A 13,294-nucleotide genomic window follows, 5' to 3' on the forward strand; every position below is an offset into this window, starting at 1 on the left:
TACTATTTTCCTAGTATGCATTTTTTTTGTCATTTTCATTGTTCTCCTGATAAAATTATAAATGCTATTACACAGTAAACATTAGAAATGTTATTCCAAATAAAATTAGCTGAAAAGAGATTAGTTTCATTATTTAAACAAAATCAATACTGCTCCTACCTTATTTGCTTCTGGAAATTGAAAAGTGAAGATGGAATAGGGGATAGAAAAAAGACTGGAAATTTGCCCTTGAGTTTCAACCCACTTGTAGTTGAAAATTTTTTATTTTTGAAATAAAATTTTCTTAAACATTGTTCTTCAAATTGTGCACTTGTAGCATTAGCAACTCATTTAAATAGCCACACTGTAAAAATGTTTGGTCAGCGATATCTTTTAATAACAGTTCTGCTCATAAGACATGCAAGATATTACTCCACCAATAAAATCAGAGTAACTTCCAAGTATAAATGACAGTCTGAATCCAAGTGTATCAAAGAAGTCCATGGCATTGGAAGAAAAAGGAAAAAAAACTGGTCTAAACTTGTAGCTGATGAAAGACACCCTTAGTAAGATTTAGGAATTGTTCTGGCCAGAGATTTCTTTGATATATAGGTAACTTCAGCTGCTTACCTTTAGATTAAAAATATTAGTATTGGTGTTTTAACAAGTCAACACTAGATACTCCAATAATCCTCACAGATGTTCATGCTTTTAATAGGAGAGCTAGTCATTCCTACAAAATAAACACATACTAGGAGGGAAAAAAAAAAACTTCTCCAAGATGTTAAAGTGTCAACACAGGCTCTTGCACTAAAGTACGTGGCAAATTACAGTGAGAAATGAAAAAGATGTGGAAAAAAGTCAGATTGTAAATTATAAAGAAAAGCGGAGTGGATAAATCTGTCATTTAACCCTGAGGATAACTGTCCTAACTGATGAGACAGTGAGGAATGTAAAGCTGACATAGGAGATGAACTACTCCAAGAGAGGGGAAAGGGGGGTACATGAGACTAGAAACTAAGGCAGGAATTCAAGTCAAAAAACATATCTAAAATCTGTGATCAGCATATGGACAGAAAAAACTCCATAGTTAAACAGAAGACATTAAGTTCAGTGATCAAACTGGAAGCCATAAAAAGCAAACCTGAAATCAAAAGCAAACATCAGTGCAACTATCTTAATGGCAAAGGAGACATGGCAAATTTCTCGTTACTTCACATCTTTACATCATGACATAATATGCTTGTTTGTTCCAAGTTTCTGGACTGTGGGTGCTGACCCCATCTCTTTCCCCAGAGTCAGAGATTGCAATCAGGGAGTTGTGAAGTGTTGAAGATTTACTGTGTTCTTCCCTACTCCTTGCACATCCTTAGTCTTCAAGGTCAAGTAACTTCCATCCACCTCTTAAAGCTCTCCCAGATCATACAGATTTACCATCACAAATAATTCTTACACTGTTCTATAATAAATTGTGAAAATCTGACCTTTGAAACCTAAGTTTCATTTCACTTAAGTGAAACTTAAGCCTAAGAAACTAAAGGAGCTCATCCAGTCCCAGTCACTGTATTTAGTGATGGAAAAGGGAAACAAACACATCATTATAGTGAATAGTTGATAAAATTCTGTGTTGCTACTGGCTGTGAATATATGTTTTAAGTAACTATTTCTAATGAAAAAGAAGCTTGGAAAATTTCAGGATGAATAAAACGTTCTGTTTGGTTAGGAATTAATTTTGTATTTGGCTGTTCTGGTAGCAGGTTATTACTTCTATCCTGGACTACTTTTGTGGGTACTGGCTGCTTTTGCTGCTTCTGTCTCCATTTCTGCTTTGACAGTAAATTGTTTAATGTGCTGTTTGGATTACTTTTGTGTTAAGATACGGATACTGAAGTCAGGCTGTAGACAGACACCATTTGTTAGAGATTCAAAAGTAGTTTATTTTAAAGATTTTGTAACTGAATTCACTGATGTAATAAATGTGCATGATAAAATCTTAAATTAGCTTGCACACAGTGCAACTAAATGCAACAGAATTTACAAAGTTTAAATATTGTATCTTAATCCAGATAGTGAAAACTTATAATTACATTGTATATCCTGGGAGCTTGTTCATTACAAGTTCACTGATGTCTTTGTACTGATTAGGACCATGTAGTTTTTCCAGAAAATCATCTTTGTCTGACATACTGTTTTCCAAGACACTAAGTTCAAGATCAGACATGTTAGATGGCAAGTAAGAGCTAACTTGAGTTCCTGACTGCTTTTGTCCTGTAGAGGTCTGGCCATTTCCTATATTCAGATCAGTATCACATATGACTTGTTTGCTTCTCAGTGTGGGTATTTCTTTAGTATGTCGGTCACCCTTGTTCTCTTCCTTACTCATCTGTTGGGCTTTCTGCTCTTCATCTAATAATGATGCCTCCATCTCAGCAAGGTTAAATGAATCAGCAGATTCAGCACTAGTTCCCATGCTGGTTTTAAGGTCACAGTTTCTCCTCAAAGACTGGACTGGAGATGAAGCTGAAGGAACTGGCACAAGATCTGAAGTACTCTGAGCTCTTTGACTTGTCTTTGAAATTCTGGACCTGCTGGATTCTGGCTCTGTATCTGACCTATCTTGCTTTGGTCTTTCAACCCACAGAGGTTCAGGACTGCTGTCAAGAACTTTCGAGTCTCTGCCTGCACACTCAACACTGGTGAAATCTTCTGAATAAACTGAGTTCACTGGACTAGTGACAAAGTCATCAGAGTATATGAATTCAGAGTTGTTTTCAACACTTCTGCTGGGGCTTAGTTTATGACAGCTTACAGAAGACACATCATCATGCTCCACGGTTTTATTACGGATTAAGCGTATTGCATCATTGTAACTTCCTTTTGCATTAGTATCTGATGGGAGTTGAGCTTTTGCACTCTTTTCCTCATGAGCAGACTTTAACACAGTTTCCTCTGGTAAGGGGGCTGTAGTTATTTCCTTAGAACATTCCTTTCTTGCAATTGAATCGTTCCTAGATAGACTTCCAATAGACTGTTTCTGCAGGCCAGGGGACACATCTCCTGTCACAGCAATGGACTCTGAGAGAGCACTGTTTTCTAATGAAGTCTGAACAGTTTTATCCAACTGGTTGTTCCGCTTTGAACTGCCTCCCCTGCTACAGTGCTTGCAAGACGTCACATGCTGTTCTTCAGTGTTTCTGACCGGCTTTCTCTTGGGTAAGAGGCTTCTCTCTTTCAGCATCTCCATTTGCTTTTTTCTATACTGCTCCCTCCTTTCATGAATTATCAGCTTATCTGGGTTGGTCTGCTGCAGCCGTAGCCTCAGTGTATTTGTCAGCCCATATAACAATTTCTTTCTGGGAGGTCTGTTCTCCTTAGCTTTGCAGTTCCTTTCACAGGCTGGCTGTCCCTGGGGCACAGCTTTCTTGGGTCTTCTCCCAACGCCAGAAGACCCTGGGGAGGTGGCCTTTTGACAGCCTTGTCTGAACTGTGGGCTCGTGGCTTCAGTGCTGCTGCCAGGCCCCACAGGTGTCTCTGCAGGCCTGAGGGCAGCAGGGCGGCTGGGGGGCTGTGAGGCTGCGTCCCCACTCCCCGGGGCCTGGTACAGCCAGGCAAGATGGGGCTGGGCAGCAGCAGCAGGCACAGCGCTGCGGGTGAGCACCGACAGCTCCGCCAGCAAGGCACTGAGCAGCGGCAGCTGCACCGGGCTATTGTGGGGCTGTCGAGGGCCGGCGGGGTGCAGCAGCGAGGGCCCAGCACTGGGCCGTGGTGGGCTGTGGCCCTTGTCCTTCTCCTGCGGTCTCTGGGGCTCGACATGCTCCCATTGCTCCATTGTTGCTGGCGGCCGCTGGGGCTCAGCCGGCTCACGACTGTAATAGAGCAACGGAGGGCAAAAGACGTTGCCTTCCAGCTCCTCACCCTCCTCCTCTTCCTTCTCCTCCTCCTCCTCGTCGTCTCGCGGTTCAGGGGTGGTGGCAGGGCGGGGGCTGGCGGGACTCGCCTCTCCGGCCTCCACCCTGCTGAGGCGGTAGCCCAGGACCAGCTCCCCGACGGGGCGGCCCGCAGAGTCCCGCAGCGCGAAGCGGCCGCGGCGGCCGCAGGAGGAGGGCGCCCCGGGCCGCTGCAGCAGCTCCGCGGCGGGGGCCAAGGACACGGCACAGCTGCCGAGGAGGCGGGGGGGTCCCGGGGCGAGCCCGGCGGGCAGCGCCAGGAGCAGGGCGCGGAGCGGGCGGCGGCGGAGCGCGGCGAAAAGCGAGTCCGAGCCCCAGCGGAACAGGCAGCGCTTGCCGCGACCGAAGGGGAAGAGCTGTCCCGGCCGCAGGGGCGGCGCGGAGGCGGCCGGGCGCAGCACGAGGGTGGGGAAGTCCAAGAGGCGCAGCGCCACGGCCGGGTGCTCCGCGGGCCCCGGGAGCTCGGCGGGCCCCGGCTCCGCCGGCCGCAGCGCCTCCACCAGCAGCTCCAGCGCGAACAGCCCCTCCATGCCCGCGCGCGCCCCGCTCTCGCGAGAGGCCCGCGTGTGTGCTGGGTGCAGGCGGCGCGGGCCCCGCTCTCGCGAGAGTCGCGCCGCAGCGCTGCTGCCTGTGCGGCGCGTCCCGGGGGCCGCGGCCTCACAGCCCGCAGCGCCAGGCAGCTCGGGCCCGGGGCCCCGAGGGAGCTCCCGCCCGGGGCCCTGAGGGAGCTCGGCCCCGCGGGCGGGGGTGTGCCTCCAGCAGCTCCAGTGAGCCTCCAGGAACCATGTTGGCCGCCTGCCCTGGCGGCTGGGTGGGGAGCAGCGGTCGCAGCCCGCGGTGACCTGGTGCTCCTTGGTGTCCGCTCACGAGCACCCGGTGTGTCGTGGCCACAGCCGGCGTGTCCCTCGGCTCTGGACACCCTGATCGTGTATTCCCCAGTGACGTTCTCAAGAGACAGGAGCAGGGATGGTATGGACCCTGTGCTCCATAAGGCACCAGGAGTGGTGTTTGTGCAGGTATTGAGGGACCTTAAACTGTTTTCACATTCACAGACTCACTGAATCAGTTGGGTTGGAAAAGACCTCTGAGATCATTAAGTCCAGTCATTGACTCAACACCACCAACCAGACCATGGCACTCAGTGTCATGTCCAGTCCTGCCTTAAAAACCTCCAGGGATGGTGACTCCATCACCTCCCTGGGCAGCCCATCCCAATATCTGATCACTCTTTCTGTGAAGGAATTCTTCCTAATGTCCATCTAAACCTCTTTTGGCATAGCTCAGGACTGTGTCCTCTTGTCCCATCCATAGCTGCAACCTGTTCCTGCTCCAAGAGAAACATGGGGGTCTGTGTCAAGGGCTGTATACTGAAGAGTCTCTCGACAGTATCCTGGATATGCATTGATAAACTCATATTTTCTGTCCTGTCTGCATGTAAAGTGGGAGTTGAAGTGAACACACTTGTGAAGAATTTCCCTGCTCAGCCGGCTGCCTGGCAAGGAGTGCGCCCTTCCCTCTCTGGCCATCCTTGCCTTACACCACAGTCTCCTTGCTACAGGCACAACGAATACTTGCTGAGCTAGAAAGAAAATTGTGTTGTATTCTTCAGTTAGTAAGCTGACTCTAAAACAGTGTCTCCTAAACAGAGGGTATTGGGTTAAAATTACAGTACACCCTCACCTTTTACCAGCAGGAAAGTAACTAAAAGAAAGACCAATCCCCGTTCTCTTTCTGGCTGTTTCCTCCTTTTTTCCCCACCATCCTTCAGCTATTGATTCACAATTTTTTAGACAAGTAGAAACCAACAGGAGATGGTGAAAGAATCCAACTCTTCACTGTTGGTCAGGTCTCTTGATTATTATTTAAATGACACCTTTCATTAGCTATTATGTCCAAGAAGAGAGTTAAGGAGTTTGACTTCTGTGTTGTGATCAGGACTTACAAATTACGTAACTGAGTTCTCAGTTCTTCTGCTGCCACTATTCTAAGCACGTGAGTCTAAGAGCTACACGTCCTCTGCCATCTAGGCTGCCAGTGTTCACGTGTGGCATTGTACTGGCATTGGGGCAGACAAGACAAATGGCTGGTCTGTTTCACTATTGCCTCTACATCCTGCTGTCATCTGCTCTCCTTGTGTTTCGTTTTACACCAACCAGTTCCCACATCAGGAGGGCCTGACAGCATAGTAGACATTCTCCATAAGGGAGAATGGCAGAAGAAAGACGTCCTGTTACACTGAAATTGTCAGAGATTTCACAGTGGTCAAATAGTCACTCTTAAGGTTGCCCAGAAAGACAATGGATCAGCATTTTGCCCATTTTGTAGATGGACATTACTGTGACTATGAGGCAGAGTCCATGATTTCTACTCTCTTATATTTGAAACTTCCAGTCTTTGTAGAGGAATATTCATCTTTCTGTGTGGTAACTGCAACTGGACTTAAGGGGTAGATTATGGAGGAGCCATATTCTTGTTTTAAGATGCTGAGCCTCTGCACTCGGCAGTTTTCAGAGTGAAAATCAGACAATTCCTGCATTTTGTTCTGCACTGACAATATAAATAAAAAGCACTGAATACTTGTGAAAACTAGAGGTGTTAATAAGCTGTGTAAGATCAGTCAGCAAGTTAGTGACAAAATTATTTAAATAGAAAGGAGTAAAGAATTTTAAGTTTGTTCCAGTTGGTGTGTTTTAAAAAGTCAATCCTCTGGTCAAGAGGACATATTTCTCCTCAAAATAAACAGAAAACAAGATTTTGGTTTTGAGTTGCAAGTTAGGAAAAAAAAGGGTGTTTTTCCTCCTAATAATCTTAGGTTCTACTAACCACCATTTAAAGGAGACTTGTGATAGGACCCTTTTTAGATTGCATATCACTGAAGAGTGATTTAGAAAACAGTCATGCTTCACAAGTAGGGTTATGGAGCCAGGTTTCATTACCTCTACCACTCCAAATACCGCAGGTACGTATTCAGATCTACATTAGTTACATTTAGTAATCTTCTTAAAATAGCTCTGCTTCTTCTCAATCCACCCTTCTTATAAATAGACTTCAAAATTTCTGGCTTTTTTCTAAAAGACTGAGAAATTTTGCTGATTCAGTGAAATCTTTCACTGACCTTGTTTGTGTGTTTGAAGTACTAAGTTTCTATCTCAAAAATTTCCAACCCGGACAATTGGTATCATTAACAGCAACTCAGCAACTTTGGTTCAAATCTGTCTTTTGAAGGTTTTAAAGTATCTTCTTTCTTTGGCCTTAATTCCTGTACAATTTCAGATGTATCGATCTCTGTACGCAAGGAGAGGTGTCTATACAATTGTATGTCTGTTTACGGATTGAGACATACGACGCTAAAAAAAATCTTATAAAAGCATGGATTTTGCTAGATTCACAATTGAATCTGCCTATTCTTGTGTTGTTCTAAAGGTGACGTTTTTTAGAGATCAAATGCTGGCATAAAGAGTCACTGTTTACCTGCATATAAAATTGCTCTCCTCTGTGCAGAATGTATGGGGCGATGCTTGGAATTTGTGCAAATATTTAGCCTGGTAGCACTCTGATTCAGAAGGGAGTCAGACAGTCTGCTGGAATATTCAGCTGCAACATAATAGCAGTTCTTAAAATACTCCAGCTTAAAATGCCACCCAGAGAAAACTTATTTAGTCTTTTCTCAGTTGTCTGTTGAGTCAGCCACTTGTGAAAGGGCAATAAACAGGAAGAAATTCAGGAATTATCATGGCATTCTTCGATAACTCTCTTCATCAGTTCAGAAAAAATATGAAAACTTATAAAACACATGAGCAAAGCATTTGAGGTTTTTGCAATTTATTTAGGTTTACCTCTTGAAGAATCTAGAAGAAGTTTTGAAAAGGAATAAGGTCAAATAAGAAAGTTGAATTTATTCAGAAATTGCTGTTTGCATATATTTCGGTATGTTGTGGAGAGTCTTGCAGGGAACTTTGCTGTTTTCTGTGTTCAGATTCTACTTCATGATCCTTAATTTCATGCTGACCCATATCTAGTGATGTATGGAGCACTCTGGGGACAGTTGCAACGGTGTTACTGGCACAGGCATTTTGTTATCCATCAAAATGAGGGATACTGTGGTTTCACCCCACTTCTCAGTGTGTACCCTCCTGTGCACAAAGTGCCCCATTGTTTGGGTGGTCAGAGTAGGTGGTACAGAACCTACTCACACATACAGCGCCAAAATTCCTCCCTTGTGTTGCTACCCTAAAGATGCTTGTGAACTCCTCTTACTTCAGTGTGATAGCTCTCACGTTTATTTTCACTCCTGACTATCTTTAGCAGACTTTGGGAGTGTTAAAATAAACATTCTTTGCCTAGTCATGTGGCCCTTCTCCATTTGGCAAACACCCGTCTGTTTCCTTCTTTTTAATGATTTCACTGCTTTCCTTAGTATTTCACTTCTTCAGAGTGGTGAGAGTTGGGGCTCATGGCAGAGCTACTTCTTCCAAGTCAGCAGGGGTGGCACACAGGATTGGTGGGGGAAGCGGTTGGCCTGTGAGATGCATGTGGTTTTCACAGCCAGCTTAGAAATAAAACCCATGCCAGGTTGTCTTCTGATTCCAAATTTCTTCAGGGATTAATGTGACTGCGGCAAAGCACAGCTTCTCCTTCTGTACTGAGCAGTCATCATCATCTTTTGTAGATGCAGCAAAACTCAGTCCAAGTAGACACCTAAAAGAAACAAGGAAAACCTGCTGTGAGAGCCAACAGGAAGCAGGTTGTCACAAATACAGGAGTTCAGACAACTGTATTGAATATGACAGTGAAACATATCCATAAAGGTCGCATCTGAAGTGATTTCCTTTATTGGAAAAGGGTTCTTATTAAAACAAATAGACATTTTTGCTTAAAACAAAACAAGAATTTGTTTTACAAGGATCAACCTCAGGATTCAGCTCATTGAATATTCTTTTTATAATACCCAGAAATTCAAACATTCAAAGCCAGTTTCCTTAAATATCTGGGTGTTATTAGCACATGGAGGCTTTTCTATCAGTTTCTTATTTTATATCACAAACTCATTTGATATTAACATAAATTCCATAGATTCACTTGCTGTCATTTATAATTAATAAGGTATCATTGTTTAAACTGTTTTGCTTCCCATCCAATAGCTGTGAAGCTCTCAAAAGTCCTCAGAAGGATTAGATTGATTTCCTTTGGCTTCATGGTTGCAGCCCATACTTGTCGTGCACATATGTAGTGAATGAGGAGAGGATTCCAGGTGCTTAGCCATCCAAAGAGGACAGTTCAATCAAACAACAGAGCAGTTCCTGGATATGTTTGAGAAGCATAGAAAACCTGCTGCAAAAGTTTTTGTCAAGATGTGGGGATCCTTAAAATTCCTGTTGTAACTACAGCCAGAGAGGTCCTCGGCTCCTCAGAGACATTGTCTTTGCAGGCAGTGATTTTTTAGACTCATCACCTCCTGAAAGGATATGTTTACAGCATTTCTCTAGCTCAAGCTGGGAACCATTGGGGGCAAATTGCTGTTCAAATATCTGACAGGGCTTCTGACAGTGAAAGCCCTTGTGAGCCTTGGGATGGTTCTTAAAATCAATTCAATAGTTAGATGAGATTTCATTAAAATAAAAAATCAGAGATGTCTGCAAATATTTGAGTAGGAAACAGTACTGTGTGCTTTGTACCATCACATTGATGACACTCATTGTTTAATCTGTCATAATTATCATTGTAAAGTATGTTTTTTCAGAGGTTTTTTTTGCACTACAGCTGTTTCGTTTGCTGCACATTTTCAACCACTGATGTTCCACTTTTTCCCATTTAAAAACAACTTAAAACCAATTTGACTGTTTTGAGAGCTCTCCTTTAGAGAGAGCAAAATAAAAACAGACTGGCATGTTGCTGTGTGGAGCGCGAACAGATCCTCACTGGATGTGCAAGAGGCTGAGTTATATCCATGTGCCTTTGCCTGGTAGGAAGGGGGCTGAAAAATTCCATCCCACTTAGTGAACTGGACTTATGAAGGTGCTTGTTGAAGTTGCAGAATGAAGAACCAATAAACCCTTGTCTTGGTTTGGAAAGACATGTGTCTGCCAGGGAAAGCTGGGGCTTCCCTTGGAATGGAGAATATAAGCCCTCTCCCACCAAATTATTACGATTTTGAAATGAAGGGGCTTTCAGGCAAAGATATGGGAATAGGGGTAAGAGTTCTTTACTAGGAATATGAAAAATGAGAAAAAGCAAACAAACCAAAAAGAAAACACTAACCGAGTCAGAGCTAATTATTTCCACAGCTCCTGAGAGGGCTGGTCTGGGCATGGCACTGACACAACTGTACTGCTGCTGCTTCCTCAACTGACCCTGGCTGGGGATCCAAGTGCTGGACTCTGTTGCAGAGTGTAGCTCTGCCTCTAGGGACTTTTACAGGTAGTCACAATGCTGGAAAAGTATTTAATTCACTGCAATGCAAATAGCCCTGTGGGGTACAGCTAGGGAGAAAATTAGACTCGCTTCTCTTGTGCTACACGGTGTAGTCTGTGTGGCAGAATAACAGACTGCTGTCTGTTGTAAGCCCCTGACACAAGGTCAGACAAAACCTATGCCAGTGCAGGGCCTGGCTGGCCAAACTCCCTCTTTGCTAGTTCCACTGACCCTTTGTGAGCTAATTCAGGGATGTCTTTGGCCTAGTAAGTTCAGCTAAAGCATCTGTATTGCCATAACACAAAACTTCCTGGTTTTGCTGGGGTGTATTTTAAGCTTATTGCTATTTTTGTGCAGTTTCTTGCATTTCTTATTTGAACAGTTCCTGTCGGAAGCGTGTATTGTTTGGGAAGACATGGCATTAATTACTGTGTGAATTATTTGTTGTGTGGGTACCATGGAAGAAATACATGGGAACTGTTCCAAAGAGTCTTTAATGAGTTCAGTCATCCAAGATCCTGATTTCCATCTCATAAATAATAAACTATCCTCCATATGCTAATTTAAATTTGCTTTTAAATTGCTTATTTTAATTTTGCAGGGGAAATAATCAAGAAGAAAAAGTTCTGAAAAACGCAGGCCTGCTCTGTTTCTGTCCTAGGTCACTCAGGAGTGCAGTAACTTGTCCTCTTCTCCATGCAAAATCCTGAGACAGTGAACACATGACTAGGCTGGTAATGGTTTCATGTGAAGAGGGAAATTTGAAATACAGTGAATGAAAATACATAGGAAATCCTTGCTCCATAGAATATAACCTTATGAAGCAAGCTCTTTGCCATCTCCCTTTGATGGGGTCTCCAGTCTCGTTTTCTGCATTGATGGTTTGCTGTTTGGGCCAATGGAGGCCAAAAGTGTTGCTCTGACAATAGACGCAGCCTCTGGCAAGGCAATAGTGCGTGCTCAGCAGTGACCCTCTGCCTCATCAAATGCAACGTCAACAGTCTTTTAGACAAGTCTCATCCAGTCTTGCAGTAGTGGCTGAAGGTTTTTCAAAAAGCCACCTTATATTTGCAGACACTTGTTCAAGGCATGAATGTACTGGTAACTGGACTAATGGTTTCTCACTGTGCTGACTATAAATAAAAATGTTTCTGCTCCAGGCAGGCAGATCATTACACTCAGAGGGTTTGGTACCAATATAACAGTTACTGTGAGACCTTTCTGTTCTGAAAGCATCCTTTTAATACCCTTTTTTTTTTTTTTCTACTCAACATTTTAGCTTTAGCAAACACATATCATGATTTTACATGAACCTGTGTTCTCTGAGTTCTCTAAGTTCAGACTAAACAGTAGTGCATAGCACGGCAAAATATTTCAAGAAGGGAAAAACAAAAGTATTTTGCACATGTACTAGCTGATCATACATCATTCAGACTTGCTAAGATTCAATACCAGATAAATAGACAGGGATAGGTTTGGATGCTTGTGCAGACACATCTTACTAGAAACACAGACACCAAAATTTCTTTTTAAGAGGCAAACTAGTGAAAAAACCCAAAGATGTTACTCTCTTTCCTGCCCTGAAAGGAATAGCAGCTTTTTAAAACATTAATATCCTCAGTCAGGCATCACAAATATTAGTTCTCAGTTTCTTCAAGGGGTAAGAAAAGATAAAAATTGAAGCCACTCTGAGACCTCCTGGAGGCTGACAAATGCATTCATTCATTTCCTTATAATGACATCTTTCATGAAGGCCTTAACACTGCAAACTCTCAGAGGAAGATTCCTTTCCCCTAATACCTTCTCATTTCTGTTGAAAGCTGTCTGTATCATTGCAAGCAGGCAGTGGGTAAAACACTTTCTGGAAAGTCAGCTGTGCTTCTGCAGGCTGATATTAAACAGGAAAAAAGCTCATTCTGCAGCACACACCAGGCAGGTGGTGCCGTGATCGGTAACGGCGTGGGAGTGCCTGGCTGTGGTGGGACAGCAAGAGGGGAGGCTGTGTGTAATTCTTAGCACGAGGTGAGCAGACTGAAACCCCTTCACCTCTAATCTGTGTGTGGAAAACACTGCAAAAAACAGAGGTCAACTTTGCAGAGGCTTTCATTTCACTCTCTGCTCTTCTCATTTGCATGTCTACCCCATTTGTTCATCTCTGCTCTAAGGCCTGAATTCTTCCTACTTAGTGGAGGCAACCCAGCCACATTGGCCCTCTGCCAAAAGGGATGAGAAGCTCTTCCAGAAGTGTCAGGTCTTCAGATTAGCAGACTGCCTCACTGTGTAGCCTCCTGTTGTGTGTTGGTTGTACAGGAACCAAGATGTGTTTAGCTGCCTTGGTTAAATATCTGCAATTGAGTGGGGTGACTTTGAATGCTAAACTTTGATCTTTGGTGAGGCTGGCAGACAAAGAGTGGTCAGTTGTTTTATTTTTCTAGCACTAGATATTAAGAGTATTTTTCACAACCAGATAGTAAAGCAAAGCCAAGTACATTGATGCTGGGAGTTAGAGATGGAGCCTGAAATGGAACTGTTACTTCAGGTGGAACTTGCCTGACCAAATGCAGGCTAAACGTAGAGATGAATAGAGATGAACCCCGAAAGATTCTGTTTCACTTGTTACACTATAAATGAACCCATAGCCAATAGCTCAGGGGTAGTTATGTGCATCTAGGATTGCAGTTCCCTGCAGAGGTCTCTCCATGGCAGTCTTTCCAGAGCAAGGGATCAGCCACAGAGATAAACTGAAGACATAGGACTGAATGGCACCACCCGAGCTGTCCAGTCAGTGCCTCTCCAAATGCAGAAAGGCACGCTGCAGATGCGCAGTCATGTGCTCTGTAGCTCATATCACCCCGGGATGCTGAACATTTCCAGGCTGCTCACAACAGACTCCAAGTCTGTGCTAGAAGACGAAATGCCACAATAATTGTGTCACAGGAGGAGAACAGGAGAGATCA

At 44.0% G+C, this 13,294-nt stretch overlaps 1 protein-coding gene across 1 annotated transcript; it reads right to left on the minus strand.

Moving 5' to 3' along the window:
• Nucleotides 1-1,821: 1,821 nt before the first annotated feature.
• MAP10 (microtubule associated protein 10) lies at nucleotides 1,822-4,503 on the minus strand. Its single transcript, XM_063390487.1, has one exon. It carries the CDS (start codon nucleotides 4,454-4,456, stop codon nucleotides 2,063-2,065), a length of 2,394 nt encoding a protein of 797 aa, XP_063246557.1. The 5' UTR covers nucleotides 4,457-4,503; the 3' UTR covers nucleotides 1,822-2,062.
• Between the last annotated feature and the right edge of the window lie 8,791 nt (nucleotides 4,504-13,294).

This window comes from Prinia subflava, chromosome 2 (assembly GCF_021018805.1).
Source record: "Prinia subflava isolate CZ2003 ecotype Zambia chromosome 2, Cam_Psub_1.2, whole genome shotgun sequence".
Lineage (NCBI taxonomy): Eukaryota > Metazoa > Chordata > Aves > Passeriformes > Cisticolidae > Prinia > Prinia subflava.

Coding starts and splice junctions, on each gene's coding strand:
- MAP10 (XM_063390487.1), bottom strand. CDS start 4,456: ATGGAGGGGCTGTTCGCGCTGGAGCTGCTGGTGGAGGCGCTGCGGCCG.